At 43.2% G+C, this 15,140-nt stretch overlaps 1 protein-coding gene across 2 annotated transcripts in view; it reads right to left on the reverse strand.

The window, feature by feature from the left end:
• ANTXR2 (ANTXR cell adhesion molecule 2) overlaps nucleotides 1-15,140 on the reverse strand; it is a 172,287-nt gene that overhangs the window by 57,087 nt on the left and 100,060 nt on the right. The window contains exons 12-16 of one of the 2 annotated variants that reach the window (XM_053256645.1): nucleotides 14,589-14,684; nucleotides 10,467-10,511; nucleotides 9,199-9,291; nucleotides 5,966-6,133; nucleotides 3,372-3,452 (exon numbers count right to left, since the gene is read on the reverse strand). In XM_053256645.1, the coding sequence (XP_053112620.1) occupies nucleotides 3,372-3,452; nucleotides 5,966-6,133; nucleotides 9,199-9,291; nucleotides 10,467-10,511; nucleotides 14,589-14,684 (483 nt within the window). The remainder of the gene's footprint in view (nucleotides 1-3,371; nucleotides 3,453-5,965; nucleotides 6,134-9,198; nucleotides 9,292-10,466; nucleotides 10,512-14,588; nucleotides 14,685-15,140) is intronic. The other variant, XM_053256646.1, reaches the window with a different exon arrangement.

Consider the following 15,140-nt stretch of genomic DNA (forward strand, 5'->3'; position numbering starts at 1 on the left):
TTTCCCCAGTGCAGCACGTGTCAGTGTGCCCTACATGGAAACCAATACTGTATTTACAGCAATTACAATTTGTATGTATTCTGAGGCTGTTACCCAACTGAATGAATCTTAGTTAATCACATTAGCTAAACAGTGATCAATTCATTGATTAAATCTGGATAATAAAAAGTTCAGAAAAAGAAATGAAAACTGAGGTCATTCACACAATCAAAAACTGTGTTCTACCCAGGTTTGGGAGCTGTGTGTGCGATCAGTTTTTGGTTGTATGGAAGCAAGGTAGGAGGAAAACCTAGGTAGCTTCTCCTCCTATTTTGCTTCCACACAAGCACTTCTACACAGGTTTTCCTCTTAGCTTGCTTCCACACAACTAAAAGTTGGGAGCACATACAGCTCCCAAACCTGGGTAGAACACAGTTCTAGACCTCCGTAGAACACAGTTTTTGATTGTTTGATGTTTAGTGACCTCATTATTTGCTTTTAGATGATACAAAGATAAATTGCAACAAAGCCAATCTTAGAAGAGGCATCCCCTCCTGAGAGACAAAGGAAGAGGTATGCTCTTGAGGATGACACCAGCCACACACATCATGTATAAATAATGGCTTAAATTAATCAGGAGCACCATTTTCAATAATCAAAAGGTTTAAATTCATTGAACTAACTGGTTGATCAGCTAAACACTGAATCCCTTATGCATGCATTCACTATTAAAGATAAAGGCTTTTTGATAGATATGCTAATTTCCCCCAGCAACTTCATGAGATTCTTTTTTATCTGCATGCTCATGCCATTCTCTTTGTGGGTCAAATGCTAAAATCAAGTTTAGTACCGATGGTCTAATAAACTCCACAAATATTTCTATTTTTCTCCAAGGTTTTAAGTTTTCCTTTGCTGTTCTTTTAAAATTTACAGAAAGTTAAGCACATGCTTAAGCACAATTTCATGCTTATACATCCTTCTGCTAAAAAAGATCTTGGCTACCTTCATAGATCATTGCTGCAAAGCCTTCAAAGGTGTTGACTCCATAGGTGTCGATTTGGACTCCAAGACCCCCAGAGCCCTGTGCTTTTCTTTGGTACAATACCGGAAGGGTTTGCCATGGCCTCCTCCCACACAGTATGAGATGGTGCCTTTCAGCATCTTCCTATATCGCTGTTGCCTGATAGAGGTGTTTCCCATAGTCTGGGAAACATACCAGCAGGGATTCGAACCGGCAACCTTCCGCTTGTTAGTCAAGCATTTCCCCACGGCGCCACTTAAGACCAGTGTTCTCTCTAATTTTTTTCATCTATGTGTAGAATGAGTTTTGTTCTTGGCGGCAGCATCGAGGCAGTGTGTGTGCATGTGCATTCAAAGTAGGGCCTTCCTGATTCAACCTGAGTGGGATCTAAAATTAACTGAGCAGAAATCAAAAAATGTGTGAGCATGCGCACACCTTAGAGGGAACACTGCTTAAGGCCTTCATGCAGCTGCCAAAATGTACATTGCTAGTTTGTAGGAAACACTCCAACAACCTACCAAAAACCAACAGATGGAGAACATTTGAAAGGTTATGATGATGTCCAAGTCAACAAGTTAGACATGGCATGGCCAAGACTGCCATAGTCCCTGCTCACAGTGGCAACTTTACATCAGATGCTGAGGAGGCAGGACCACCTGCAGTCCTGGATCGTAATACCAGACCAGAAGTGCACAGAGCCCTGGACCTGAGTCCCCCAAGACAGCTCCCTCAAAGCTTAACCTCCCTGAGGCACTGCCTTCAGAACCCAAGCCCACTGCAAGCTGATCGCTCCCACATAATCACCACCACCACCCAGACACATGATATCTGCACACCAGTTCCAGCATGAAACTTGGCAGGAGCAGACAGAGTGCAGGAGGAGGAGTATCAGCCTATGAAAGATTGTTCCTTTCAGCCTCCCACTCTCCAGGTAGGGAGGTGGAACCTAGGAGGGGTAGTCTGAGCTCAGAGATACTTAAGGGTTCAGTCTACCTCTGACAGGTATTGAGTAAACTTGCTCCCTTGAACCTCTTTAAGGTCTTGTGGACTTGTTTTGCACTGCCTTGCCTTAGCCTCTGCTCACCTCATGGGCAACCAGCATTGGAAAAGGCAGGCCAAGAACTCAAAACTGAGAATACCAATACAGTGGCAATCAGTATGCCTTTTATACCCTATATTAAGAACATAAGAACAGCCCTGCTGGATCAGGTCCAAGGCCCATCTAGTCCAGCATCCTGTTTCACACAGGATGTGAAACCACAGTGGTCCACCAGATGCCCACCATATTCAAGTTCCTCCTCCAAGCAAGAGTGTACCTCCTAAATACAAATGTGTATATTTCAGAGCTGTTAGTAGAATTCTCCTGTTCTTTTCCTTTCTCATTTAATTGATCATACTTGAATGAAAAAAACATTTTTAATTCTAAAGTTATTTGTTATTTTTCTATATTTATTTGTATATACTCTTAAAAATGCGTTTGTTTTATGTGTGTATATCTTTGTTGTTGTTGTTGTTTACATTACATTTTTTCCCTAGCTCTAATCTTTTATATTGTTTTTGGAGGGGGAAACATGCATTTAATGAACTTCATGTTTAAAAAAAATACAGAAACTTTATAGTACTTTTGGGATTAACAAGTCTCAAATAAGACGATAGAAAAGAGAAACTGCAACACATCCACCAGGTGTCTTTTGATGCCCATTTTGCTGTTGTGAAAAGCCCCAGTAATTAAAGAGTATACAAATCAGCTCCAGCTTTCTGATTTATATTAATGGCATGCAAATAAAGTAATAGGTTTCCAACATTCCTCTGAGGACATGAGTTAAAAACAGGTCCTCAGTGCTGAACACTTTCCACTTTCAGACCTACACAAATCTCACACTGTAGAATGGATAAGACCCAGTTTTTACACGCAAGGAAGCCACATGGAGACCTGCTTGAAATAGAACGGTGCAGAACAAGAATGGGGTCTACCATTGAGCGCCCATGTGCAGTGAACATGGGCCGCCCAATGGACCAAGGCTAGGGGAACCATGCATCTCCTATCTCGGCAGCACAGGCAGATGTGTCAGCACACTCTTGGCACATCCTCTGATCACATGAGAGAAGTGTTCTTCCGCACTGCCTCTACAAAACCCATTTTGTAGCATGTGCAGAAAGATGATCCAGATGAACACCACTCATACACAATTAGATGTGCCAAGAGTGCATCAGCATGTTTACAGGTGGTATTGGGATGGGCGCGTTTTCACCACGGCCCTGATGTGATTGTGTGAAGAAGTCAGTGTTCATCTGAACTGGCTCAAGAACTCTCCTAGTGGCTATTCAGTCAACTGACAGCCAAGTCTATCAAGCACACATACGCACAAACCTCATCTCCTTGTTGTGGTCGCATCAAAGACACTCTGTCGTACTGCCGTCTCAGCAAAGCCCACAGTGCATCAAGTCGACCCTGGAAATTGGAGACGAAGAGGACTTTGGATTAGCTGGCAGACACAACAGCAGTTCTCAAAACCATTAACCGCCCTTGGTTATGTCCCAGGGAACATCTTCAGCTGAACGACAGTGTAGGACACTGAGAGCTCCTTAAATGGGATGCTATTAGGCATAAATTCTGCTTAATGGGAACACATTGAGCCAGCGATGTGTGATTAAGTAAGTGGTTCTTAACAACGTGTTAAATGAGTAGGAAATTCTAAGTTCTGGTCTTTTACAGTTTTAAGCTGAAGGGCTTTTAAAAAACATACACACATGAAAATCAAATAAAGATTAAGTGTCTTTCTGGTCTTGCCTCTGAAAGCCTTTCTGTCTTCCCATTGTTTCAATAACGTTTTGACCAGTCTAACAGCTACTGATCTGATGGTTCACCAAGGTTAACTCCTGGGAGGGCCATCCTCTCACTGTTTGAAGTTGCTCTGTCTGCTTTGCAAAATGCCACCTGTTCAATATTCCTTCAACACCATAATTTAGCAAGACTACCTCATAGGAACATAGGAAGATGCCTTATACCAGGTCAGACCATTGGTCCATCCAGTTCAGTATTGTTTACTCAGACTGGCAATGGCTTCTCCAAGATTACAGGCAGGAGTCTCTCTGAGCCTTATCTTGGAAAGGCCAGGGAGGGAACTTGGAACCTTCTGCATGCAAGCATGCAGACACCTTTCCCCAAGTGGTCCTATCCCCTAAGGGGAATGTCTTACAGTGCTCACACATGTAGTCTCCCATTAAAATGCACCAGGGTGGACCCTGCTTAGCAAAGGGGACAATTCATGCTTGCTAGCACAAGACCAGCTCACATGGCACTTTTCCAAAGTAGCACATGCTGGAGGACTGATAAGGCTGAGCCTTCCCGAATTGTGGACTCTGAGTCACTGCAGGTGGAAGGAGCACACTCCTAGCACAACCAGGTTCTTGCACACAAACACCTGATACTTTCCATTCAATTGCCAAACATTCCTAGCTATATAGACACTGATATGGCCGTGCCTGGAATATACCTTGGCTGGAATATGAGCAGAAGACTAAAATGACCCAGGAAAGAAAAAGAAGGTGGGGTGGAGAACCAAAAAGGCCCAGGGAAACTTTGGGGATGGAGCCACAGTGGCAGAGTGTCTGCTTTGCACATAGAAGGTCCCAGAATCGATTCCTGGCATCTTCAGATAGGTCTAGGAAAGACTCTCGCCTGAAATGTTGGAGAGCTGCTGCCCATCACTGTAGACAATACTGAACTAGACAGACCAATGGTCTGACTTGGTACAAGACAGCTTCCTATGCTCCTAAGCTGGGCTTCTGTGGCCAAGGAAAGGCCTCCATCTATCTATTTCTCTATCTGTCTATCTATCTAATTTATATACCACCTGATACTCCATTCAGCCATGAAACTGGGCCAGTATTCCTCTGGGCCAGTATTTCTCAGCCTAACCTACCTTAAAATGAGGATAAGCATAACCATGTACTCTGGGCTCCTTGGAGCAAGAGCGGGAAAAGAAATGTAATAAATAAATAAATAAATGTATCTCTAGGCGATGTTCATAGTCCAAGATACAACAAATATAAAAAGTATTTAGAACACAGAGCTCATCTGCAGGAGAGTCTGGTTCCAGAATCATGTCTCCTGTCACGCATGACTATCAAGGACTGTCATCATGTTGCAGCACTAACACAGGCTGGAGCCTATCCCACTACCCCACCTTATTATTTCACTGGTGCCCTTAAATCAGGAAAAATGTGTGTAGTGCCTGGGATTTCCAGATTGCCCAACAGCTTTAAGACCAGCCCCCTAATACAACTGCAAAATGCACATTATTGGTCAACAACCTAACTAATGAAGTGCCAGTGCTCTGCGAGATACACCTGTGCCATGGACAGGAATAACTAACACAGCACCAGCACGCAGCAAATTTTGACAACCTCCCCTTCCCCTGAAAGCCCTCTGTGTCATCCAAAGATATATCCCTGAGGGACAGGCAGCACTCAGGGACATATTTTTGGGTGGCACAGAGGACTTTTGAGAGCAGGGGTGATTGCTGGGAAAAACCCACCCTCCATGAGCACTAGTGCTGCGTTATTCTAAAACTCACCTGCAGCACCCGCAAATCTCACAAAGCACTAGTGCTTCATTAGTTAGGATGTTGGTCGCCATTTTTAGTATGACACCTTCAGAGTTATACAGGCAACATAGACAAGTCCCTGCTTACAATCTAGAATAGCCATCAAGGAAACTACAGAGAGAAGGAGGGACAGACAATGGTAGGGAAGAAAGAAGGCAGCCAAATTCCATTACACGGACCTGGAGTTTGGTAAACAAGTAATCTTCCTTGGAAATGAAGACTGTGAGGAAAAGCCCCAAAGAAAAGGTAGGGTTTGAGGAGATATTTGAAAGAAGAGCAAGCGGGGGATAGGCACCACATTTCAAGTGTACATGTTCAGAGACACTGTGTTAAATGACCAAGCTTCAAAGAGTACCTTAATTGGTGTGTACCACTTTGCCTGAGGAGGCAGTGAGGTAGGCTTGGGTTTTGGTGGTTTAGGTTGAAAGTCTACTTCAGATTCTTCTGGGAGTGTCACCACAGCATTTTTGGCCATCTCTAGCCGGGCACCTTCTTCAGTCGATCCTTTATCACCCCAACGCACCTTTAAAAAACCAAGATCTCATCAATGTGGTGTCGTGTTTTGACACAAGGTACTGAATCCATTGGTCATGCAGAGTAAGTAGTACAACTATACTAGTTGTCTGAGTCATCAATAATTCCCTAATAAATAATAAACCTAATAGCCTCGTTTTTTTAAAAAAATGATTTTGACAGGCAGGGTGGATGGGTTTTTGATAGTCCTACCTTATTCCATATTAATAGTTTCGTTTTCTTTAGTAAAACGACTGAAGAAGAGTACAATAACTCATTAGGGAAGGGCTTCTCGAACTTGGGTCCCTAGATACCGTTGGACTACCATCAACCCCAGCCAAAATGGCCATTTTTCAGGGCCCAAGCACAGAAACCCTGCTTTAGGGAGTTGTATCATTAGACTGGAATCTGGAAGTGTCATAGTTCTTAAATTAGGATTTAGTAAACCTGGCATTTAAATCAGAATCTAGTCATCCTTACTTGACCCTTCTGCACTAGCCAAGTATTATTATCCACATATGACACATGTGGGCTTAGGGGAAGAGGGAGCGATTTGCCTTAGGACTCCCAAATGAGTTCCTGAGATTTGAGTCAGAGACTTTCTATCTCACAGGCCATGCTTTTAACCACCACACTAAACCAGCTGTGGAAGAAGCAAGGCATCTAATATAATGTCATCCTTGTAAGAATACTTGGCTGGCCCACAATCAGAATACTCATGCTACGCTGTAATTTTTTCCAAAAGGATAAAAACAAAATAAAAAGTGCATTGAACCCCCCTACCCCTCTCTTTTGCATTAGTCTGTTGGAACAAGCCTCTCTTTTTCAGAGCTATTAAAGTCCCGATGAAATGGAACTAATGAAATCAGTTCATTCCTAATCAATGGGAGAGTTGCCTAGAATTACTCTTTAGATTAAAAAAAGAATCATCTGGAAGGCTGACATCATGAAAATCTAAGCCAATCCAGCTACAATGAAATTTAGCAAACTTAGGAGCCTTTGTTTTTAATTATTTTTTAAAATCAATTTTAGCTTCAGGAATAGAAGTTGGCATTGAAGCTCTGGACTGAGTCCTTGTCAAACTGTATGAATATCAACATCACTGAAGTCATGGTGAATGTGTTCTACAAACCTCTACAGCAGGTCTGCACAACTTTGGTCCTCCTGCAGATGTTGGACTACAACTCCCATCATCCCTGACTATTGGCCACTGTGTCTGGGGATTATGGGAATTGTAGTCCACAAGCAGCCGGAGGGCTAAGGTTTTGCAGCTCTGCTCTAAAGCTAGTACATATGTGATTGAACTTAAGAACACAGGAGCCCTGGTGGATAAGGCAATGTCCTATCTAGTCCAGCATTCTATTACTACCGGTAGGAGTGGTCTGCCAAATAAAGGTAAATGTAAAGTGTGGCATCGAGTTGGTGTTGACTCCTGGCAATCACAGAGCCCTGTGGTGGTCTTTGGTAGAATACAGGAGGAGTTTATAATTGCCATCTCCCGTGCAGTATGAGATGATGCCTTTCAGCATCTTCCTATATCACTGCTGCCCGATATAAGTGTTTCCCATAGTCTGGGAAACATACCAGCGGGGATTCGAATCGGCTTTCTAGTCAAGTCATTTCCCTGCTGCATCATTAGGTGGCTGGTCTGCCAAATACTTCCAGTAAATTCACATGAAGGGCATGAAGGCAACAGTCCTTCCCCTCTATTTATTTTATCACCAACATCTATGTACTATTTATTAAGAATAATTACATCCCACTTTTCTACAGTCTTGGAAATGGCTAACATCAAATGAAATCCATAAGCAACAAAAACATCGTAACAAACATGAACAAACAGGCAGCTTGTTAAAAATTCACCCCCAACAAAAAAACCCCAAAGCTCACTGAGATCTTGATTAATGAAGCACTGATGCTTTGTGAGATGTACCAGTGCTGTGGATGTGATAGACTAATTCAGCATTGACACTCACACAGGTAAATTTTGATGACCTCCCCTTCCCTCAGAAGAGCTCTTTACCAATTCAAAATAGGTCCCTGAGAGTTGTGCGGCCCTCAGGGACATATTTTTGGGCAACACAGAGGACCTCAAGGGGAAAAGAAGATCACTGAAATGCACCACCACCATCCTGCAAGCTCTGGTGTTGTGTTAGTCTGGAATTTGTCCAAAGCATTAGTGCATCTCACAAAGCAATGCTACTTCATTAGTTAGGATATCAAGCCCATAACTTAAGAAAGAAAAACAGCAAAATCAGCAAACATGTCTAAAATCAGCTAGAGGCTTGAAGGTGATCAGACTATCATCGCTAACAGATATCTACAGACCTATCCTTCACCAAGTTGTCAATGACTAGCTATCACATTGCAGCAGAAAATTTCATATACACATGAAGTACTTTCTTTCATCTGCCCTGAATCTACTGTATTCTGGTGCAAGTCATACTCAGTAGCAGCCGGTGTGGGTGCCGCCAGGGGGCCCAGAAAGAGGCACATTTAACACCTGTAAATTAATAGGTGCTTACCTCCACTACTGCTGCACCTGAATGCTGCTTCAAGCAGCAGCGCACCACCCAGCACCCCATGTGGCAGGAGATCACCTCCGCCACTCACCTGTCTGCCAGCAGGGGATCGGCTCAGCAGAGGTCAAGTGAGTGATGGAGGCAATCCCTCACTGCAAAAGGTGCTGGGCGGTGCGCGGCTGCTCAAAGCAGCGTTCTGGTGTGGCAGTAGTAGAGGCAAGCACCTATTAATTTACACTTAAAGGTGCCTCTCGCTGCCCCCCCCCCCGCCACTGGTGCACGCATCGACCACTACTGGTCATACTACAAAGCTGCACAGTGGCTGGCGCGGTGGAGGGTGGAGCGGAATTTGAAGTCATTTTCAGAATTCAGCTTTACGATCAAACCTAAAATATTTGCAAAGGTATATCCACCTGCAGCAGCAGAGCAACCACCATCATGTCATGAAATGCAGCACAGTTACATCTGCAATTCTAAACTCTAAGCTGAACCATCAGTGCCTTCACTGATGTACATTACAAACCCCCAGTGCTTGTGACTCTAGAGTACTAACCTCCATTCTTTTAATTCCACCAACTCCTCGTCCACCATAATAAGAAGCATCCACTGTTGGCCATTTCTTTTGAGGCAAAGGATCTTCTTCTTCCTGGGTAAAAATTCAATATATCTTAAAGAAAAACCAATTGTTCTCAGCTGCATGTCAAACACCAGTTTACTTGCAATCCACTTTTTCTGAAGCTGATCACAGTCAGGTGATCTCTTTATTAGGGCCAACCACAATAACTTAAGGTTGTAAACAGCAACCATTTGAGTTCTCCAGAATTCTTGTCAGGCTGGACAATTTTCCAGCTGACACAGCCCAGCCCCAGAGCCAGAGTGAGTAATCAAAATTTGCTCCCCCTTGAGGCACACCTGAGCACACCTGCATGGCCGGAACAGCAGCGGAGAAACTTCGCCTCACACTGGTGCGATTTCCTGTTGCACTACCAGACTGCTGTTCTGGATGTCACTCAGTGACTGCATGTACAACTATCCCGTGTGCATCTTGTGGTTTTAAACTAAGCTTTTATCAAACAGGACACTTCAGGGAAAATATAGATGTGTCTGATATTTGATATGATCAGAAGATGCTTCCATGTTTAAAGCTCTGCTTCTAGGAAAATCAGCAAATAAGATATTCTTCAAATTATCCCCCCCACCACTCCTGCTTCCTTCAGCCACAGAACACATAAACGCAGCATTTTGGTTATGTGCAAGAAAAATCAATTTGTCGCGGAATGCATTTTGAAGTGTCTATTACAATCCAATTCCCATTTGAGCAACACAGCCACTTTGCCCGTGTACTTTTGGAGAACCAATCTGTCTAATGGAATATGTTATCTATAGAGGAATGTTGCACTATCATCCCCAACTATCAATTTTGGCTATATTCATTGTGACAACTTGGAATGTTCAGATTAAAATGAGGTGCATGATTATACATGCTTCTGAGAGATCCCAAATAGCACTAAGGGCCAAGAGCCCAGAACAGTCACTATTATGCAATAAACTGTAGAATCAAGTAGCTCCTGCAGCAAGCTAAATATCAAGTCTAGTGACCAAAATTAACTCAACTCCGACTGCGTTTTCACACTGACCCTGGTTAAAGAGCTAACCAGGATTGCTGTGCAGCTGGTTGTGAGAATGCAGATTTCCCAGGCAATCCTGGTTAAACTGCTGTGATTAACCTGCAATTTAACCAGGATAGATAATCAGGATTTGGCACCTAAGTAGAAATACTCATCTAGTAAAACAAAGTTCTTTAGCAGTTTCACAACGTACTTCTATTGGAGGTGGTGGCTGTACTGGAGGAGGATCCTTAATGACCTGTTGGAGGGGGAAATCAAGGATAAGAGATAGACATGGCAATGGCAAAGATCTTTTAAAGTCACATTGTAACAGGATATCCTGACTGGGCATTTTACAGCTGCAAGACAATTATACTTAGAGAATTATAAATTGCAGACCAATAACACTTGTTTGGAGTATGTCACTCAACTTGATGGGCTACAGGGTACCAAATCAAGGTGGGCAACAACTGAAACATTCAACCTTAATTTCATATTCTGTGAATTTTCGCAGGAAGGGCTCTTCCTGTTCTTAGCCATACAATGGTCCTTTGGCTAATCTTATCACCAACCACTGTATTTTGTCCTGGGCAACAGATCTTTTTTTCCTTTATTTTTAAAAATGGTACTCCTATCTTTCTGCAATGCACTCAAAAGAGATTGTGGCCCAGCTGGGACAAACTGGCAAACAGGAAGACCGAGAAGCAAAATCTTCCAATCTGCATAAGCAGCTGGGGAATATGTCAGTAGAAGGAGCTATAGGGAAGGGGGGTAGTTATGAGAAGCAGTGGGTCAAGGACAAGCTGAGCATGAGAGATGTTAAAGAAGAGGTAACAGGTGCTGCAGCTACTAGGGATGTGCAAATCGATTTATACCTGAATCTAGTTGATTCGGGTGATTTGGAGACAAAACAAATCACCCCTGTGGTCCATTGGTTAGATTCGGGTACAAATATAATCGTGCCTGATTTGATTTGAATCAAATCGAGATTCGGATCCCTCCTATTAATTCCCCCAGATTCCCCCGTGAAGGCAGTACCCAAGGCTGGGCCAGCTTAACTTTGGCAATAGAACTGCATCAGGAATATTCGATCCATGCACAGGAATCAAGAAGCACACTGCATATGCATGCATAGACAAACCCTTTCTGAAAGTGCCCTGATGATACTTATTCTGCACTGATCTTTTCAAAATCAAGATGAGCAGGAACCCTTATCTTGGGTTTTTTCTTTTTCTTTTTTTTAAGGAGCCTGAGAACTTGCACATGTTAAAAGACATAATATTGCTAGGCGGCCAGCATTTCTGTTTAATTCAGCTTTCTTAAATACCGTCCCGAGGACCTAGGAGACTAAATCTCCATTTTATTTACCATATGCAGAGTTTGAGTCTCCTCCAATTTTATTTGGTTTGGTTTTATTATCATCGTTGTCAGGAACGGGCTGCTTCACGTTTACTTAACCACAAAAAAACTTCTAAAATTAAAACTCCAATTTGGAGGACAGCCGATTTCCCCCCTCCCCCCAAATTGATTTTTTTTTAAAAAACGAGTTGCTTCAGGCAACAGTCCCTTTGATCTGCTCATTAACACTTTTCAAGTGTTTGAACGAGGTGGGCATTAAGAAATGTCAGCACCAGAGCCCGGAGCCAGCTTGATGCAGTCATATGTTCCAACGTTCAGAGAAGAACGAAAGAACTGTCAACAGCAAACTCCTTTAAAAAAAAAAGAAAAGAAAAGAAAAACTAAAAACCAACAACCTGGTGGTATGCATGGACTACAGATCAAGCATTAAAAAAAAATTACCAACTGGCTCCTGCCAAAAATTAAACAGCATGCCCGATTCATCTGACACACTAGACGCCAACTGGCTGCTGCCAAAAGGAAACTGAATGGCGGGGGGTGGGGGGGCTCCTCCCCTTCAACATTAATTGTTTTGTTCAAACCCTACCATATTTCATTTCATTTATCTATTTATTTTGCAAATCAGATTAGCTAAAGTGGTGACTTAGAAGAACCCATTTTGACTGCCGAAAAAAGCCTGAAATGGGCCCTGCCTCTCACACTGTGCACATTCTGTTGTAGGAATGTGTGGCACGTTTCGACATTGAAACGTTTAAACTCGAAAAGGACCATTTTGAGCTCGAAATAGAACAGCCTTTAAATAAAGGGCCTGTTTTGAGCTCGGAGCAGAACAAGCCTGTTTCAAGCAAAGCATTTTGACATTTCAGGCACCATTTTGGCGGCCTGTTTTTCCCTTGCTGATTGGTTTTCTGGCACTGGCTTCCGATTGGCTTGCGATCTCCTTGCTTCTTGGTTGACTTGTTATAATACAAATCAAGTGTGGTCATGGGTAACTGCGCTCCCATTGGCTGGGGGACACAAAAGGAGGGAATTTACAAATGGATTCAAAGGACTGGGAGGCAGAGAGAACCCTTACAGAGGAGAGAAGGAATGTAGGTTTGGTTTTGTGGTTTTCTTTTCACAGCACTACTGAGATGCTGTGTTATTGCTGCTGTCACTATCTGGTTTTGCTGATTCTAAGATTAACAAAGGCAGAATTTGGGCGCCTGTCTTCCTTGAGTTGTGGTTCGGCTTGTTTGTGAGATTTTATTTATTTCATTTATAAACCGCTCCATCCAAAGGATCTGGGAGGTGTACAACAACTTTAAAAAGATATAAAAACACACAATTCAAAACACAGTGCTAAAACAATATTAAAATAATTTAAAAACAATTAAAACCATTTAAAACCAATTAAAATACTTTAAAAAACATTTTACAAACCTTGGAAGGCCAGGCCAAACAAATAAGTTCTTTTGGGGTTTTTTTTAGTGTTGTGGTGAGAAATGAAGAGTGGCAGGTGTGTGTGTGTGTGTGTGTGTGTGAGAGAGAGAGAGAGAGAGAGAGAGAGAGAGAGAAGTGAATGTGTGAGTGTTTCAGCTAGTCTGTTGGGTGAAAATATACTAAACAAGTTGTTCTAGTAAGAACTAATCTGCCTGCTTTTCGTTGACTATCCCTACAACTGGACTAAATGTGGCTCAAATCAGTTAGGTGGTCCACAAATTAGACCTCTTGCTCCTCAAAAGTTTACGTGTCTATCATCTTGACCTCACACTACACTTGACCTCACACTACGCTTGACCTACACACTACCCCTCTGTATGAGGTCAGGAACAACCTTCTGCTTTCCTAATGGTGCGAAGGACCATCTCCACTATTATAACAGATTGAAGACAGATGTGGAGAAACCGTCACAGAAATGTCTTGGATGATTCTCCTTAGGAGGGAAATTCTCTTTCAAATTTCACTTTGGAGAAATGTCAGAGTGGTCTTGGAAAGCCTGCACAACTGTGGGAATGCTCCCTGCCTCCGCACTCCAGCTCCAAATATGCCATTGGAGGAAAAGTCGAAGACTCATTTTGGTGGTGGTGGTCAGCAGCTGCAATTGCAAGGCTGTCACCACCCAAAGTGGGAACCATCAGTCCTAGCTGTCCCCTTCAGCTTGTAGTCTAAAATGGGGGTGGGAGTTTCCCCACAGCTGCACAAAGTGGGGAGGATCCCTGCCCCTTTCCCAGTTCCAAGATGAAGAGAAAGGCTAAGACACCTCTCATCACCTTCACTAGATGGTGATGGGGTACTCACATGATGAGGGTAGAAAATGGAATGGTGGAGCCCTGACCATAGGAACATAGGAAACTGCCATATACTGAGTCAGACCATTGGTCTATCTAGCTCAGTATTGTCTTCACAGACTGACAGCGGCTTCTCCAAGGTTGCAGGCAGGAATCTCTCTCAACCCTATCTTGGAGAAGCCAGGGAGGGAACTTGAAACCTTCTGCTCTTCCCAGAGCAGCTTCATCCCCTGAGGGGAATATCTTGCAGTGCTCACACATCAAGTCTCCCATTCATATGCAACCAGGGCAGACCCTGCTTAGCTATGGGGACAAGTCATGCTTGCTACCACCAGACCAGCTCTCCTCTCCATATCAACTATAAATCATGCACAGACACATAAAAACACATACATACACACAATCTGCTGCTAGGGAGTTTTGTAGGTTTTGGGGGTCGTGGCCTATAGCTGTGAATAAGTTTCATAGAGAGCTGCCTTATCCTGAGTCTGACCATTGGTCCATCTAGCTCAGTATTGTCTACAATGACTGGCAGCAGCTCTCCCGGGTTTCAGGCAGTTGTCTTTCCCAACCCTATTTGGAAATGCCGGGGACTGAACCTGGCACCCCCTGCATGCAAAGCAGATGCTCCTCCACCAAGCGATGGACCTTTCCCTGAATAATATACATGCTATGGAAATATTTATGCATGGATTTGTTTCACTCACCACTTTGCAACACAGAGGCCAGAACCACCAGAGGAGACCGATAGCCAGCAGCAATAACAATATTAGAATAGCTATAAGTGCAGCAATACCATTTGTCTATGGGAAAAGGGAGGGGGAACAGCAATGACATTCTTGTTCATGAAAAGTATAGAATAGTTCTCTCTCTCTCTCTCTCTCTCTCTCTCTCTCTCTCTCTCTCTCTCTCTCTCTTTGCATAGTGCTACATTATAACAGCAAAACAGAAACAGATAGTTAATCAATACAATAAGAGTCACAGGGGATGCATCCATCTGCTGATATGTATGGTAAAATTCCAATTCTATCATACAGATCTGAGTCCACTGCCAACAGCAAAGCACTGTCTTGAATGGGTTCATAATTTCAGTCCTACAATAAAGGAAAGGGCTGCACAACTTTGGCCCTTGTTGGACTACGACTCCCACCCTTCCCAATCACAGGGGGCAAGCGTCAGAAATGATGGGAGTTACAGTCCAACAACATCTGGGAGGGCTGAAGCTTTATTACTTTGCAAAACCACTCACTAGGTTGTTT

The sequence above is a fragment of the Hemicordylus capensis genome, chromosome 5 (assembly GCF_027244095.1).
Source record: "Hemicordylus capensis ecotype Gifberg chromosome 5, rHemCap1.1.pri, whole genome shotgun sequence".
Lineage (NCBI taxonomy): Eukaryota > Metazoa > Chordata > Lepidosauria > Squamata > Cordylidae > Hemicordylus > Hemicordylus capensis.